The sequence below is a fragment of the Nanorana parkeri genome, unplaced genomic scaffold (genome assembly GCF_000935625.1).
Source record: "Nanorana parkeri isolate BGI_ZX_2015 unplaced genomic scaffold, ASM93562v1 scaffold359, whole genome shotgun sequence".
Classification (NCBI taxonomy): Eukaryota; Metazoa; Chordata; class Amphibia; order Anura; family Dicroglossidae; genus Nanorana; species Nanorana parkeri.
Genome location: NW_017306627.1, coordinates 269,786 through 288,215, shown reverse-complemented (window position 1 = coordinate 288,215; position 18,430 = coordinate 269,786). Strand labels below are relative to the sequence as shown.

General features: G+C 37.4%; 1 protein-coding gene across 1 annotated transcript in view; it reads left to right on the top strand.

The window, feature by feature from the left end:
• LOC108788892 (dynein heavy chain 5, axonemal-like) overlaps window positions 1-18,430 on the top strand; it is a 237,649-nt gene that overhangs the window by 60,189 nt on the left and 159,030 nt on the right. Inside the window, exons 34-41 of the mRNA XM_018558793.1 lie at window positions 6,534-6,733; window positions 8,957-9,110; window positions 12,664-12,930; window positions 14,224-14,352; window positions 15,091-15,306; window positions 15,596-15,742; window positions 15,959-16,131; window positions 17,432-17,610. Of these exons, the coding sequence (XP_018414295.1) occupies window positions 6,534-6,733; window positions 8,957-9,110; window positions 12,664-12,930; window positions 14,224-14,352; window positions 15,091-15,306; window positions 15,596-15,742; window positions 15,959-16,131; window positions 17,432-17,610 (1,465 nt within the window). The remainder of the gene's footprint in view (window positions 1-6,533; window positions 6,734-8,956; window positions 9,111-12,663; window positions 12,931-14,223; window positions 14,353-15,090; window positions 15,307-15,595; window positions 15,743-15,958; window positions 16,132-17,431; window positions 17,611-18,430) is intronic.

The window sequence follows — 18,430 nt, the reverse complement described above, 5'->3', positions numbered from 1 at the left end:
TACTATGGTCATTTTGTCACAAAACTCATATTTGTGCGCAACATTTCATAGGACCCGATTAAATCTTTGCATTGAGTTTTAGAAGAGCTAAACTACACAATTGGACCCCTGCAACAATTTTTTTTAGAAATGTCCTCCCTTTTCTATGTCTATATGTGATCAGAAAACACTTCCTTTTGTATAGTAATGCTTTATTTAGTAAGTCTACCCGGGAGCCCAGTGTTTACTAAAATGATACCATTTTTAAAATGTGAAATGTAACATGCGCTTAGATAAGAGAAGAGTTCACAATTGTTCCTGCTTCTTATTGTTACTTTTATCTCTGGAGTACTATAAAGGGAAATTACTCCAGCTCTAACAAGGGCTGTCATAGTTCAGTAGCACAAACTATAAGAGGTTCCAGTGGCTCATATAATGAGTCACATGACAGAGGATACTGAATTGAAGAGAGCTAAAACCTTCAATTATTATAGCAGAGGGACCCACAAGTGTGTGTGTGGGTTGTGGGTTTGGAAAAAAAAGAGCGATCTGCAGGTGGCTGTTCCTCTTCTGTATCAATTAGTGGTGTTTTCAGTGAAGTGAACTATTGCTACCTGCAAATTGAAGCATGTGGAGATGTAATTGTTGTATGAATATTTATATCCAACAAATGAGAGCATATGAGCTGTGCAATTTTTCATTTGTGCAGCGCATTACTTGTCTTCTTGAATATATTGCACTGTTTTTTCCCCTACATCAATTAGCTATGCAAATTGCTTTGTGCTTTTAAATACGCTATTTGGCTGTTAGAACTTCAGTATTTGACGTGCAAAATTAGAAACATGTTCAGCTAAAAATGTTCTTATCACAAAGCAAACAAAACAGCGAATGTTTGCAATTTGTAGGTTATATCTCTTTTATTTAATTATTAGATCTAAAGGCGTAAAAAACTAAGCAGTGAATAATTTATGGCTAACGGCTTTTGTGTGTTTATTTAATTCTATAGACCGTGTAGTGTTACTGTATGTTACTGCAAATGTGCTTATCCAAAGTCCTAAGGTCAAGATCGCTTGGTTTGAACAGAGAATGAGAAATTGCACATCAGTATGCCCATGCCTTCTCACTAGATAATGTTTAGTGTACCATTCATCTTATTAGCAGCTACGTAATGTGTTTCTATTTAACATATATAGATCAAACACAGTCATTTTCACAGCCAATAATGCAGCACTTATGGCACTTGTTCAAGTGAAAAGCTTGTCGCAAAACAATGTATGGCTGGGATACAATACACCTTATTGGTTCCTTGGTAGAAAAATTGGTATTTCATCTTTAGTTGCTTATTTTACATGATTATTATTTTCCATTTGATAAATTAGAAATCTCTTTCTAGTATGTATTATAATTCCTTAAAGGCTACGTTTACTTTTTAAACCATGTTATTTTACATCCATATTTAGGGTGTAACATTAGACATCGTCACATTCCCCAACCCCTACCTTCAAACTGCCACTTACCAGAATTGTAGGGTGCTTCTCCCTGCACGCCCTTTTTAAAAAAAAATTGGCATGGCTGTGGTTGGCTGTGCCCTCACAGCCATATCATCCATTTACAGGATCTGTTACTGGAGAGTTCACTTTTCAGACCATGATACACCCATTATTAGGGTGAAACATGATACATCTGTGAATGAAGAAACTACAAGCCTTTTTTGCCACCGCAGCAGAGGAACATGTGGTTATCAAAAGAATACAAGTATGGTGATGTCACCGTACTTTAATCCATTAATAATTCCTCTGGTCCCATAACTAAAAGTCCATACCTTGGGACTGATGGGCTGGGAGGAACAGTCTGCAGGAGCCTGAGCATTGCAACCATGATCCACTGATCAAAGTTGCTATGCTTTGCAGGCTCCAATCCCCAAAAAATAAGAAATGCAAATTTTTTCTTTTAATAATGTGTATGCATGTATTATTTCTATAGAAGCTGGACTATGCCTTTGAATTATATTTACTACTAAGATACAATTGTCAAAAGCCAAGAATGTATAACAATTGTAAATAGCAGTTACATGAACCAGTGTTAAAAAGTATTAACATTTAAAGACATTTACAGAAGACAGTCTCCACAGGATCAACACAATGAGGAACAAGTATGCTTAAAAACCTTTGTCATATGTAGTGTACTGATTAGGTAGAGGAAAGGATGGTAACACTCATCAATAATTCCAACTTGGTAGGCAGAACACCGGAGATAATTACAGATGCTATAAAATCAATTGAGCAATCACATATAGACTACAATGAAATGGCCACAAACAATCGTATAACAATATAACAATAAGCTGTGTAGATAGAACATTGTTGGGTAGAAATGAAATCAGCACTTTTCCACCTTGGTCTGAAACATTTTCTTTTGTTATAGGTTTTCTGCTTCATACTTAAAAATTAAAACATTATTTAGTCCCTTAAGCCCCATGCACACATTGTGTGTGGACAGCCACAGCCAGATTTATGCCCTGTGCAAATCAGTGGCCAATGCTGCCTATATTCACTTGTAACCACTCAAACCAGCAGTTATAGGTGACTAAGGCCTTTGATTGACACTGAACACAGACAGTTTGCACCTAGGGCCAGTGGTTCTGAACATACATGAACTGGAGGCAACTAATTCTCCATTTTGTATGGGGCCATAGCATGAGTTTAGCCGCATCTGAACGCAGCAGCCTATTGGCCCATCTCAGTAAGCCCTTAGTCAGTGCCAGTACTTGGTTTATTTAATTAGCTAATATATCACCATCTTAATATTGGTCAAAGTACCTCTGACATTTTGGGCTTTTATAAAAGGTTTTTGTGCTAACCTTGCTGTCTAGTCAGAATAAGTTATATTGCTATGCATGGTCAAGTTATATTACAATTCAGAATAAGTTATATTGCAACTCAGGGTCCTATTTACAGTTCTTTCTGCCTTAGGCAAAATTTGACTCATGACACTGCCATACATTTTCTAATTTTGCCTGATGAATGGCACATGGTTATTGCAATCATGGGAGCACTACAAGTATTTATAATCTAACTGTTGCAGTACAATTGACAATCGGTTTGTGGATAGGTCACATATGCCAGGCAGTGTTTGCTTTCTATGCATATGTTTCAGTAAATATTTTCTAAATAGTAACCAAGCTTCATCACCAGTGCTTGAATGCTGCTTGCTTAGTAGTAGTCTTATGTAGTCTAAGAGTTAGCATCAAAGTGCATCTAAAGCTAAAACATTTTTTTGTTTTTCTATTGTAAAGTGGATATACTTTTGCATGTTCACCTGGATAGATAGGGCAAACAAAAATGGCATGGGGTCTCCTCTAAAATCCATACCCTTATCCAAGCAGCCAGCCTGGCTGGTCGCTGAAAGGAGGGTAGCAGGACTTCCCCACCTCCTAACCCGTACCAGAAAACAGGGAGATGGAGAGTGCAAAGCCTCTTCTTTGCCCCGTTCCAGAAATGTACCATGCACTCATATTTATAAAGATAATGGCCTCATCCCCAAATCCAGTTCCCAAAAAGATGTAGGGTCTGCAGAAGGGAGGGGAGGATTTATCAGAATCTGAAACCCCCATCATAACCACATTTCATCAGTGACCTCACCCAGAATCCCATGTCCTGTTGATCCCATTCTGATGCTGACTGGAGAGATGTCAGTCATTGACTGAAGCAGATTGTTTTGGTAGGTGTCGTTCATCGTGATTGATGTGGGTCTACATTCACAACATGATTGACAATGAATTAATATCATGGAAGTAAAAGAAACAGGTCACCAGCACTCATTTAGAATAAATATGTCCTTTTTAAATGGACAATTGTGTCACTACAATCAACAGAGCCTGTTGATTGTAGTGACACAATTGTCCATTAAAAAAAGGACATATTTATTCTAAACGAGTGCTGGTGCCCTGTTTCTTTTACTTCGTATTTTGCACGGTGCCATCCGTGATAGTCATTGCGAGCACCACCGTTCTTATTTGGCCAGGACTGCTGTAAGGTGTGCGGAGAGGACCCCCACCACCTGAAAACTTAATATCATGGAACTTTTTTTTTTTTTTTACAACCCATACTAGACCTAGGACATGGACTGAGTGACCATTCTATCCAGACTATAATTTGGACCACCTTAAATTTGTATTCAATAGTGCATTGTGCCACTTCATGTGCAGGTTTAAACAGAGCCGGCGCTACCACATAGGCAACACAAGCGGCCACTTGAAGGCGCTGGTGGGGGAGGGCGGAAAAACATCACCTCCCTCCCATACACAGGAGCAGCGACAAGAACGGTGCTCTGAGCTTCAGTTCCCTATAGTCAGAGCCCCACCCACAGCTCCCTCTGCTGTCTGCTCTCTCCCTCTCTCCGGAGCCTGTTGGTGCTGTTGCTGCCCTGTCCCAGCCAATATATTAGCACATGAATGTGCCTCAGTAATTTGCATATCAATAAGCTGCAACCCATTCATATGTTAATATCACGGGTCATTCATATGCAAATCCCCCCCCCCGCTGCTAAGGAAGAAGAGACTGCCTGAAGACTGCAAGAACAAGGTATGTTTAAGTATGTGTATGGTATATACATTCGTTACATTGGCGGTCATTGTGAACACTTTTGTTACATTGGCGGTCATTGTACTGTAAATACTTACGTTACATTGGCGGTCAGTGCGAATACTTTCGTTACATTGGCGGTCAGTGCTGTTAGTTATGATATCTTTAGTGAATACTTTCGTTACATTGGCGGCATTGTGAATACTTTCGTTACATTGGCGGTCAGTGTGAACTCTTTTGTTACATTGGCGGCCATTGTGAACACTTTTGTTACATTGATGGTCAGTGTGAATACTTATGTTACATTGGCAGTCATTGTAAATACTTTTGTTACATTGGCGGTCAGTGTGAATACTTTTGTTACATTGGCGGCCAGTGTATATACCTCCATTACATTGGCGGTCAGTGTATATCCCTCCATTACATTGGCGGTCAGTTTATATACCTCCATTACATTGGCGGTCAGGGCGAATACTTTAGTTACATTGGTGGTCAGTTTGAATACTTTTGTTACATTCGCAGTCCGTGTATATACCTCCATTACAAGGGCAGTCAGTGTGAATACCTTGGTTACATTGGCGGTCAGTAAGAATGACTCCGTTACATTGCCGGTCAGTGCGAATACTTTCGTTACATTGGCGGTCAGTGAGAATACTTTTGTTACATTGGCGGTCAGTGCTGTTAGTTATGCTATCTTTAGTGAAGATCTATGGAGGGTGTCCTTGTACTGGGGTGCTCCATGGTAATGGACGTGGGGTATCAATGCCTGTGGCTTTACATACAGGGCTTCTGAAGATGATGGTCAATCTTTTCCCAGATTCTAGATAAGTATAGTGTGAGCTGTAACATGGACATCTTTGTTATGCTTTTTGAAGTGGTACACGTTGGGGGGTGTCTTTGTATTGGGGTGCTCCACAGTAAACTATTTGGGGTATCATTGCTTGTGGCTTTGCATATACAGCACTAGTAGCTGATAGTCTTCCTTTTTTCTAAATGCTTCTGAGATAATTGGCTTGACCTGTACCATGGATTTCACAGATCTCCTATTAGTTTTGGAGGGTGCTGGGGGGTGGGGGCTTGCTCTGGCCCTTTGTTTAACCAGTTGACATCCGCGGTGTTAAACCCCCTTCCCATCCAGGCCATTTTTCAGTATTCAGCGCTGCGGTACTTTGACTGACATTTATTCCGTCATGCAGCGCTGTACTGAAATGAATTTTATACCCTTTTTTGGGGACACATAGAGCTTTCTTTTGGTGGTATTTATTCATTGCGGACGCAAACGAGCACATATAGGTGATCGGCGGGCTATGCACCCGCTGATCGCCTATATGTGAAACACCCGGTACCGGGTGTTTGCATTGGACAGGTCTTTTCTGCCCGTGCGTGCCCGCCAGGGGGCGCACGTGAGCAGAAAAAAAATGCCGTCTGGCGACGGCAACCCGCCAATGCAGCAGTGCCGTCCGTCCGTTTTTCTACTACGGGCGGACGGCAGGAGGTTAAAGTGCAACTGAAGCCAAAACGTTTTTGCTTTTTTTGGATAGAATCAAGAGGGATTAGAACATCTGTCAGTTTTTTTTTATTGCTGTCTGTGTCCCTGTCATTGAGATTCACCCTCTCTATTTGTCCTGGTCCATTATCACATATCATTCAGTAAGTGAAAGTAAAAGAAAATCCCAAATTTTGGGTCATCATCAGAACAGGAATAGATGGAAAATCTTCCAATGGCCACACTAGTTCTCGTGACTTCGCTAACCACCAGGAGCTCGTTATTTAAAGGAATTGTGTATTTTTAATGTTGCCATTTAAGCTTTTAATTCAAATGTCCAGCGAACCAAACTTTGCTTGTTTTGCTTATCACTAATGGCAAGTATAGCCTGTATAGATATACAGTTAGTACAAATTAATGTGTTTACATTTACACTGTATTTCATTCACAGATTTTATGTCTATCTTAATTTCTTTTTGTTGCAGGACATATGTATCAGTGCTGTCAAAGAAAAAGACATTGAAGCAAAATTGAAAAATGTAATCAATGAATGGAGTGCTCATGTATTTACTTTTGCCCAGTTCAAGTCAAGAGGAGAACTGCTCTTGAAAGGGTCAGATACTTCTGAGAAAATCGCTTTGATGGAAGACAGTCTCATGGTATTAGCTTCCATTATGAGTAACAGGTAAACAACAGATTCCAAAAATGCAATTGTCGCAATATCTATCTGACTTGTGAAAAATGTTTGATAACACAGTACATGAGAAAGTCATTGTAGTCATTTAGTAGATGCAGTAGATAAAGATTCAATTTATCTTTTAACATAATATGGCAAAACAAACAGTTGCAATTTTTATAAATATACTACATATGTATTGCAGTAAATGCTAAATTAATGCCAATTAAAGTGAATGTCCAGCTAAAATATTTTTAATTAGTTTTGTTGGAGTGAGGAAGGGTTAGAACCCCTTTCTGGCTTTACTTGTATCCAGGATTCCATTAGAGAGAATTCCTCTGGCTTTCTTTTCTGGAGAACAGCTTCACCACAAAGAAAGTGAGAGTACATTTTCTATAGCAACACAGGAATTTTTTTTTTTTTTTTTTTTTTTGTAGTGTAAGGAAAGGCTGGAACCCCTGCCAGCTTTGTAGTGCTGTCTTTGTCCTTTTGCAGATCCTCTCTCTCACTTAATTCTGATGAAAACATTGGCAGCAGAAGAGAAAGTGAGGAAAAAACTCTCTCACAAGTTCCACATGAGCAGTAAAACAAGCAATAAAACGTTTGGTTGGACTTACACTTTAAACATCTTGGTTCGACCATACATATGCATGTCCTGGTTATAAAAAATATTTATTTGATATTTATTTACAGAGTTATATCATATAAAATTATATAGATATTAAATCGTATAGTGCTATAGTTTACTTTGAGAGGGGCTGTGATATGCTGAGTGCATTGTAAAATTACTGGACAGTAAGAGCCAGATTTTTAAAAGCTGTGAAACGTGTTGAAATTAAGTACATGTAAAGCATCTAATTATGTTCTGAAGAATGTCTTCTTCATGTTTGAAGGTTTGAAGTGGTTCACTTCACTGTACTTCACCTCATTTTGACTCAGTTTGACTGCTTTCCGTAGAATGCAGTAGCTTTCCATATCAACCTCCCACCTTGATTTAGTTTACTTGCATTATTGCCTGCAGTAGGAATAAGTCAAGTGCTGCAATTGACAAGTGATTGAGAGCTGTTCTAGCTTTAAAGTGACATTAAAGTTAATGAAAGCACATATCTTAAATTATGTCTCGTAATCCGATCTTCTTCTTTCCTGTCCTTTTCATCTGTCCCTCCAGTGCTGCTGCGGGTCTCGGACCCACGCTGACTCCCCTGTCCTTGCTGGCACTTCCTGTCCCACGGTGTCTGTATGCGAGTGCACGCGTCCATAGACTTACCTTGTGTCTCTCCTCACCTCCTGGCCGAAAATGTGAACTGAGCATGCGCCCCCCTCAAGATGCTTTGCACTGCCTGAGAATTTTCACATTTTTGGACGGGAGCGCGCACGGAAGACACAGGTAAGTATTCTCCTCTTTTAAAGCATTTTGCTAGCAGTAGACATATGCAAAAAAAAACGGAGGCTTTAATGATACTTTAAGTTTCTGATGTGGGTTAATTGTGGACTTGATTCTCTTGAGAATCTTTAAGGTGTGCTATAAAATATTTGCCATAGCATGCACACATGTTTGCACTTTTTAAAATATTTTTCCTGGTTGAATATTTTCTAAGTAATCTTCTAAGCTCTACAGTTTTCAATTCTGCGATGATAAATATGATCACACAATACAGACCTTTGTAACATTAAAAAGGTTACATCATCAACGTGGATCTATCCAATTGACAAAATGGCTTTTAAATGGACAGACATGGAAGTAAAAACTGTAAAACTCCCAGCAGGCTAAGAGCATCTGCACAATAGCACAGTTATCACTAGCTGACATTTATGTTGAGGTTGGTGTGGCACCTCTATTTCCGTGTACAGATCTGATCAATGTTTATGAAATGCTTGAAATTAAGGAACACAAACATGCTGACATTTATCCAATCCTATTATTCTTTCTTTTCTCATATAAATTATTTACAGGTAAATTATAGATCTTTCTATTCCTGGGTAGGAATAATATGTTGGCTAAATAATTAATGTAGCTCTTGTTATGCACTGGTGTATAACACCTCACACAAAAACATATTAAAAAAAGGTAACTGACAATATTTTATATCATCTACTTCTATACTACATAGTAGGCTAGTATAGTTATGCTAACCGGACAACCGGAGATTCCAGTGGGCCAAGACTAATTTCCAGGTGAATATCTAGTTTGGAAGTCATTATTTAATGAATTATGAAACCTTTATTTAACAGGTATAATGCACCATTTAAGCCAACCATACAACAGTGGGTGCAAAAACTATCCAACACAACAGAGATTATTGAGAACTGGCTTAATGTGCAGAACCTCTGGATTTACCTGGAAGCTGTGTTTGTTGGTGGCGACATTGCAAAGCAACTACCTCAGGTTTGTACCATCTGATAAAAAGCAATAATATTGAAAATATACAAATCCAGAAGGTGGCCACCTTCTTGGATCAATTGGCTGTATAGGTGCACATTTCCACTTAAAAGCGAACATGAAAATGTTGAAGCTGTCAAATGAATGTGACATTCTCCACCGGGGCCTGGGGAAGCCTTAAGGCAAAACATATATTCACTTGAAACAGCCAGCTTTGTTTTTTATGGTCCACAGGCTACACATCTACACACATGGTCCTACACATACCGTAAACATACCTTTTTTAGATTTTTTAAACTATTATTAAAGCTTTTTTAAATATATATATACTTTCTATATTGTGTGCAGCTTCCTACATTTTTTGTGGACTTATGTGTATTCATTAGACATGTAACCCCGCAAAGAAAAAATTGTTTTGGATACATTCACATTTTTTTATTTCTTTAATTTTTCGGATTTTGGATCTGACATTTGATTCTGTTCGTTTTTTATTCGGATTTCGGAATTAAGTCACATAACCGTGCCTGTAATGCAACCCACAACAGCCCAAAAACCCCACTTCTGATTGCCCAGAGGACAGTCACATGTCCGAATTAGTTTAGTTTTGAACGAAATTTGGGCGGATCCGAATTTTCGTTAAATGAGCATTTAGATTAGTTCTCACTCAGATACATTTGAATGTCCGAATTTAACGAAATTTGTACGAATTTCCATTCGGAATGAAACAAAATTTACATGTCTAGTATTCATGTAATATCACTTTTGTGATTGTGGTAGCCTGTAACAAATGAGGTGGGGGAATTCTACCCCAGGCTATATACTTCTCCCTGTCTTTCTCAGTGACTATGGTAACCAGTAAAAATGGAAGAGTGGATCTCCCTATATGGAAATTGACAGCAATAAAACTTTACAGATTATAACTTAGTCACTGACCTGCCCCTGGCTTGCTCATAGGACAATAAAGGACCACCATCCCGCTGATGAGGTCATCACTTTGCTTTTGCCTTCTGTCAGCATGTTCCCATTGTTAGGGTGACAACACTGTGCAATGCAGTATATTCTGAGAAAGTGTAAAAGTACATATACACAATAAATTGGGCAGGATAACTAAATGAGTAAAAGATATGTTATAAACATAAATATGCTTTCTATACACAATGAAATGTTGCAGTGCAGAGGTAATCTTTCTTATCAGTGAAATTTAAAATAACTTTTATGAAATAGAAAAAGATATGTGTTTATTTTGTGAAGATCATAGAAGATCAAGAACATAATGTACCCCTTAATGGATCTTCACACCATTGAGACTAGTAATAGGGTACAATTTTGAGCATTTTGCTTGACTAGCTTATATTTTGAATGCTTATGTCAAATAAACACAAAAGCAATTTTTACTCTATTGGAGCAACCAGTATATACAAAGTATACATTGGCAGCAAATGTATACATTTGTGTCTATGTCTATAGAGAGAAGAAAAAACAAATCTGCCATAGGTAAAGAAAAAGCATTTGGTAAGCATGGTCACACATGTTATCTCTGTAGGAACAGCTCATGACACACCAATGAGCAAAGGGTAGATGTCCCCTGTGCCAGTGATTGTCAGAAAAGATATATGTTGCCTTGGTTACTGCATCTATAATATATTTGTGTGACTGTATGAACAGATGTTAATACACAAGGAACTGATAAAGCTCCTTTGAAATGTATGTATGGTTACAACATTTCTCCAAATGGCTACATCTATGATATACAACCTTTGCATATACAAGAATTTATATCAAATGCATTTGAAAATATTTATGGGAGTTTAATTAACAATTGTTAGACCTCTGACTTTAAAAGCAAAGCCTTTTCATTTGGACAATGGAGATTGTTAAATATTACATAAGCAAAATATATTGGACTTTATTAGATGGTGTTTTACAGGAAGTGACTGGTTGTAGTTCATAACAACAAATAGGACGTTAGGTTTAAAGCGTAAGGAAACTTTCAAAGTATCCTTACCCTTTTGCCCCCAACCCTCTGAGCTAAAACATAACCCCCTCCAATTTCCATATTTATTGAGTTCTCACCGCCAAGGTCGCTGCAATATTTACATCCATCACCCTGGCTGCTTCACTTCATGTCCACGCATGCGCAGTAGAGCCCCATAGATTTCTATGGAACTGTGGGACAGATCTCATTTTATTATATTATTGCTGTTTTTGTTGCTACTGTGGATAGTTTTCTACACTTTCTGTTAAGACAGGAAATATCAGGAATTCTCTGTAATTTTTAGTACAGTCCGAAAGAGTTATTACTTCCGACAATGTTTTAATTGCTGTATATTCCTTTCTTATATGTTGATGCCTCTACCCCTTAATTATTGAACAGGCATCCCAAGCACAGGAAATGATGCAACATCTACACAATGGAGTAATGGACAGAAATAAAATCATGACAGAAATTTTAACTCGTCCCTAATCAAAGTTTAAAAATCTTTAGCTGGGCTTTACATTTCAATTGTCTGACTTAATTGGCGGGTTGGATATTAAACAGGCAGAAGAGTAAGACTGCTAACAGACTAAGGTGTCAGTAAATTCCATTTACCATTACATTACCCCTGAAGCACCCCCTGCTTTTCGTTTATTCCCTGGTAGTAGACAACACCCGGCATGGGCGGGTGTCCCCATGGAACAATGTATTCACGTTTTGAGTGACCTATCAACAGATCTAGGTTATGTCAGATGGGGATGCTTGCATATTATTGTGCAAATTGCAACCACCTCAAAGTTGCTATTTGCATATTTACTTCAGGGGTGGTCCATGTGGTAATAAAGGAGAAAATGAGAAGCTAAATTGTATGTACTGACAGCTTATAAGCTGGAAGTCTGATCCAGCTGCCTGCAATCACCCCCAATAGCTTTACTTTAAGCCACTGAAAGTTAATTTGTTGTATTCATTGACTACTGAGTGACTGGACCAGACTGACTTTACATTTACACATTTTGATTATGTAGTGGTCTGAAGTGCTAATTATTAAAATTCTATTTAACAATATATGTAGTACTCATTGATCTGATAAATGAATTACGGCATTACTGTGATGATACACAAAGTAAAACCTGCAGACATTTCAAAGGCAGGGATTCTAAACAATTGCATAACAAATGATATGCTACAAAATATGGCAGAGGGAGGACTAAACTATACATGAGATTTTTAATTACTTTGTTAAAAGAAATGTACTTCAAGAAGGCAATATATGTGCTATCAAATAAGGTGTCTGTTAACGAGAGGTGCGTTTTATGCTACTAAACAATTTAAATTGCCTGTGTAATTTGTTTCTGTGATGATGATGGGATGCTGGGAGGAGAAGACATAAGTATTTCCACACTTTACATCTTCTGAAGAGCTTCGGAGGGTATATAAATGAGTAGATATTTGCTGTAAACAAAAGCATGGTTAGATGCTAACCTGAACAACTGACAAATACCTAACTGGTAATGCCATCATTATTAAATATTAATGGTATACCATGAACTAATGTTGATGGTATTGTCACTTTACTCATTTCAGGAGGCAAAGAGGTTCCAGAACATAGATAAATCCTGGCAGAAGATCATGCAGAGGGCTCATGAGAACACTAATATAGTCCAGTGCTGTGTTGGCGATGAAACATTGGCGCAGTTGTTGCCACATTTACTTGAACAGCTGGAGATGTGTCAGAAATCCCTCACTGGATACCTGGAAAAGAAGCGTTTGGTTTTCCCTCGATTTTTCTTTGTTTCAGACCCAGCTCTTCTGGAAATTCTTGGACAAGCATCAGATTCACACACTATTCAGGTAAAACATATTTTTAATTAATGCTTATTATAAGAAATATTTTTGACTATCCGAAAGTGAACAAAATATAGCCAGCTTACGCTCGCTCCATGAATCCAAACTGGGTGTAAGACCAGGGTACCCATACACATATACAATGCTGAATCCAAAATGGATGATTAGCACACCTTGAATAATAATTTAAAAAAAAATTCCATCTTTAAAAAAACAAAGCATACTGTGTCAGAAGACTGTTTCTGTTGATAAGCATTTCAACCTGAAAAGGTTTTTGCAAATACAACGTGTCAAACACAGGTTTAAATATACTCAACCTACCCTACTGGCAGTCCAGTTGCTCCCAGCTATCCCAATCAAAGACACTTGTGGTTGAGGTGCAGCAAAGACTTCAGCCTGTATCATGATCATTAAACACAAGAAAAAATAAGATAAAATAAATATAAAGTGAACTGAAACTCCTATGCAATGATATTTCAAGTTAACCGTGATAACAAATTTTATGGTTTAGAGATTTAACATATCCAAGAAGCTTCACAAGCCATCAAACCAGCTCTCTCATCTCCACCTCTCAAGTTTATACTTATTATATCTGTAATTTGAAACTGAAAAGAACTCAATCACTTGCATGGCACATTCTACAATGCTTAGAAACATTAATTACACTTACCTTTCCATTAATTGCCGCAGTGATATGCTCTCTTATTCTTTTCTTTGCTTGTCTGATTGTACAAACTACAAGCAGTACAAGTAAGAAGACAAAGTACATTAGAAGTACTACAATTAGCAAAACACTTCATTTTAATTATAATCTACCAATTTTCACCACATTGACTAAGCAAAGGGAGAATTCCCTTCCAGCGCAAATAGTGCATTTGCCTTTAGAGCTTATTAACACCAGTTGTGGTGGCTGCCATTTTTCCTCACTAGATCAATGCCAGTTACCACAAGGGCACACAGAAAAAAAATTGTCCAGATGCTGTGTTTACACCACAGAGCTGGTGTGATGCACTGGATGGCACTGGTGGTCAGTGCAGCGTAGTACACTGCACTGCAGTGTAAGGGCCTGAATGGAGTGTACATTGCCAATAAAGTAAAAAACTAATAAAAAGTATATGGTGTCTTGTGTTGTTGCAGTGTGAAACACTGCTAAAAACAGCTACCACCCAGCAGACACCAGCTCTATGCTAAAATGAGCTCTATGCATAAATCCATTATGTATAAGCCCTTTTGAAGGCTAAAAAAAATGTTGGGTTTAATACAAGTTAAGACATTAACAATAATGTATTTCTTTTTTAGGCTCATCTCCTGAGTTTGTTTGACAATGTTAATAGAGTAGGCTTTCATGAGAAGAACTATGACCAGATTTTGTATTTTGAATCTCAAGAACGGGAAAAAGTAAACCTATTGGAGCCTGTCAATGCTCAGGTAACATCTGTGACTATTAGTACTTGAACGCCTGCTATAAAATAATATCTTTTTCATTGTCTATACTAAATATGTACTAATGATGCCAAACAACATCTGACCTTAAAAGTGTTTTCCACATTACACAAAAAATGTAAAATCCTTCAAACTTCACATACCAAACTTCTAAGTTGCAGTGGACAGCTGTTTTTTAGAGTTTAAAACAGCACTTGATGCTGTTCTGCCTTTCTCAGCGTCCTCAGCATAATAAAGCTCCAGCTTGGGAACTGTTTGAAAGCCGTTGATTTTCAAGTTTAAGTTATTTTATACCAAAAAATGTACAAGCAAGTTCTGTATAACTCTTAAATCAGGGTGCTAATTGGCAGATATTCCTAGTGGGCTGGTTTCTGACTAAACTATGAAGAGCTTTAAAAATTGAGAGCAATGCATTTTTAAGCAGAAACCTATCCAGCGATATTCCCTCTAAAACATGTGGTTGTGTTATATTATGTGCTTTTTCCTCTACCAAACGTTTAGCTAGTAATACCTCCTGGCTCTGTCATTTAGACAACTAGACCATTATATGTTCGATTGGGAGAAAAGTAGAACCCAGTACAAACCAGGTATTCTGTCCAGGTGGGCTAAATTTATACTGGATGAAACTCTATTACATACAATTCTCTGAGGTATAGGATAATCCTGGACGCTGGGGCTACTTGTAGCTTATAGTTCCTAATATGTGTGTTATTTTTGTATTAGGGAAATGTGGAGACATGGCTTGGTCTTCTTCTTAATGGTGTTAGGAATACTCTTCACAACATAATCAGACAAGCATCCATTGCCATCAGTGATTCGGGTTTCAAGCTGTATGACTTCCAGGCCATGTACCCTGCACAAGTTGGCCTGCTGGGAATTCAGATGATCTGGACAAGAGATGCTGAAGAAGCCTTAAATATGTCCAAAACAGACAAAAAGGTAAAATATAATTGTCTGATGTTTGCTTTGGTGATCTGAGCTGAAAAGACAAAACTTACTTTATTTAGGTACTTTTATATGCCAAATATACTGTACAGTGCATAATAATTTAATAATAATTTCCAGTTAGGAGAACTCTAAAAATTAATGTATTATTCTTTTCACATCAACCTGAGTAAAACTGCTGTCATGTCAAAGACACAGATATTCAACAGCAATATTTTGTGAATTTGTGTAGCTAGAGTGAGCAAATAATAATCCTTATACCTTCAAATGTTTGTTCTCAAAGGTTATGCAATCAACCAATCAGAAGTTTCTTGATCTGCTGAATGATCTGATTGATATGACAACAAAAGATCTGACCAAAATAGAAAGAACTAAATATGAGACTCTAATCACCATCCATGTTCACCAGAAGGATATCTTTGATGATTTGGTAAGTGACTTTTCCAGTATTTAATCCCAATATTACTAAATATTTCCTGATGTTTTTTAATAGTACAGATCTTTTTCTTGTAAGAAATGCTTATTAATGTACAGTAAATAAATGTATGGCTTAAAGGAGGGATGTAATATAACATAATATGCAGTTATTCAGTAATTAATGCAAGATGGCATTGTTGTGGTTTTTTTGTTTTTTTTTGCTTTCCAGGTTCGAATGAACATCAGATCAGCTTCAGATTTTGAATGGCAAAAGCAGTCCAGATTTTATTTCATTGAAGATATCGATAAATGCATCATTCAGATTACAGATGTGGAATTCAGCTACTGCAATGAGTACTTGGGGTGTACTGACAGGCTGGTCATTACCCCTCTGACTGACAGGTATAATATGTTGGATGTAAGCAGTACAAAACTGTTCTATTGTGCATTGTAGTCTAAAGAATCTTGTAATTTTTTGTGATAGCACATAGAATATACAGTACATGTGAAAGTATCACTTGTCATTGTATTAAAGTAGTTCTGTGCATTTCATATCCACAGTTAAAAATACAATAAGTATTGAACAAACACTGCATGCTCTGAGTCCCAGCAATCAATAGTATTTAGCATGGCAGGAAATGAATGATTGGTGACATAGTTTACCCAAACAGTTCTCACCATGCTGCACCAAACCAAAAACATTTTTTTTAGATCATCATAAAAAAGAAAAATAACACAAAATTGGATTTTTTTAAATTTCTATATCATTCACAAATTCACAAAAAAAATCATAAAAAACGTAATTGTTGCTCTCCTTCTTCAAGCTTGTAACACCACTCTAAGTCAACAATCCACTTACTGCTATCTTTTATTAATTTGGTTCCATTGCTGGGTCCACGTGCCTGTGCTTGACCTACATAAAAACACATATTAAAGACTGTCTAATATTTTGTAGTATTATTTTACTCTTTGTAAAGCGCACTCATGGAAAGCAGGCTACCATTCGGTCAACAGGAGAGTATTGATTCTTCTACTGTCACCACTTCTTCATATATCTGGGCTGATAACTATCCCCTTTCACATTTTTAATTTCATCCCTGATTCAGTAATGTATTTTTCCATGGATATGCACTATTAGTAGGGTAGAGGATATTGTAATTGTGGCAGAAACAGGCTGTCTATGTATAGATGTAGTAAATGACCCTGAAAAAGTAATTGTTGGCAAGGAAAGGGTGCCAAAGAGACCAGTCTAGGTAGCACAAGTTAAGAGTCTGATTAGAAACAGATGGGTTAAGTCCACAAAAGAGAGAGACTGCAATCAGGTTATCTATGCAGAGGCAGCGGACAGAGGAGACCTGCTGGACTGCGTGCAAGGCCTGTCTATCACACTTAGGGGCCTGAGCCATAGGCTGAGGCAACAAGTCCAGCAGGAAGGCTAGGACTGGAGCATCCAGAACTGTAGCCAGCAGCCAGGAGTAAGAGTATTTTTTGTTGTTGTGTGATAATGAATAACCCCTGTTTTTCGGCAGTGTGTAATGGAAAAATATCCTTTAAGCTCAACTCTAAGCAATTAACTAAATATACCTTTACGAAATACATAAACAAAAAATGTTTTACCTACTAAAAGATATGTAAAACTATGTTGTCTATTAGCTGTTTGCCTTTTCATATTGAAATATATATTTTGTGTTGAACTTTACAGATGCTACATTACCTTATCCCAGGCTCTTGGCATGAGCATGGGTGGAGCACCAGCAGGCCCTGCTGGGACTGGAAAGACTGAGACAACAAAGGATATGGGCAAGTGTCTTGGAAAATATGTTGTGGTTTTCAACTGCTCTGACCAGATGGACTACAGAGGATTGGGTCGTATATACAAAGGTATAGTATTTCAATATCAAAGCTTAAAAGAGATTTGTAAATAATGCCCTATATCAGCTGCCCCAAGTCTCTGACAAACTTTGTATATTGTCATCATAATCGGCCTCAGCAGTATCGCAACTGTTAGTAGCTACTTGTTCACATTTCACAACATTACAACTCCCAACTGACTGTTACCAGTAGATGGCAATCTATGACAGGTCAGTGTGGAGCTGTTTATTTTGTCTCTAGTTATGGAAATTAAAGTGATTTAATTAGACAAATTAGAACACATGGAAAAGAAAATCTGAAATGTTTGGCACATATATAAATTAATGGCCCATTTAATTTGAATATACCTAAATTGCTGTATTGAAGATGATTACAAAGCAGAATTTGCAATGCTGTTTTCCATTTTAAAAGTACTGCTGGTGGTTTTCTCAGTAAGAGATTTGTAAATTTAAAGCATGGGAAACAAAGTATTAAGCCATGTTCTTTAAAAATGTACAGTTCTCATTTTTTAATCCAACAGGATATTCTATTTATCAACAGGGATCCATTTTGTGTAACTAATACAAATGCACCATTTAATGATTTTCAGCTACACTAAAATTCCTACTTGTAACCAGATAGATGAGGCCTATCTACCAAAAAAAATGCCTCAATATACAATAGTCCGTCCAGTAACGCTGCCACAATTTCTATTTTGGTTGCTCTGGTTAACTGCATAATATTGTTCTCTACATTATGTTATCAAATATATCAGATTGTTCCTTTACAAATAATCTTATTTGATAGTAAGAACAATTTAATACTGTATAGGGGGATTTTTTCTGCTTCA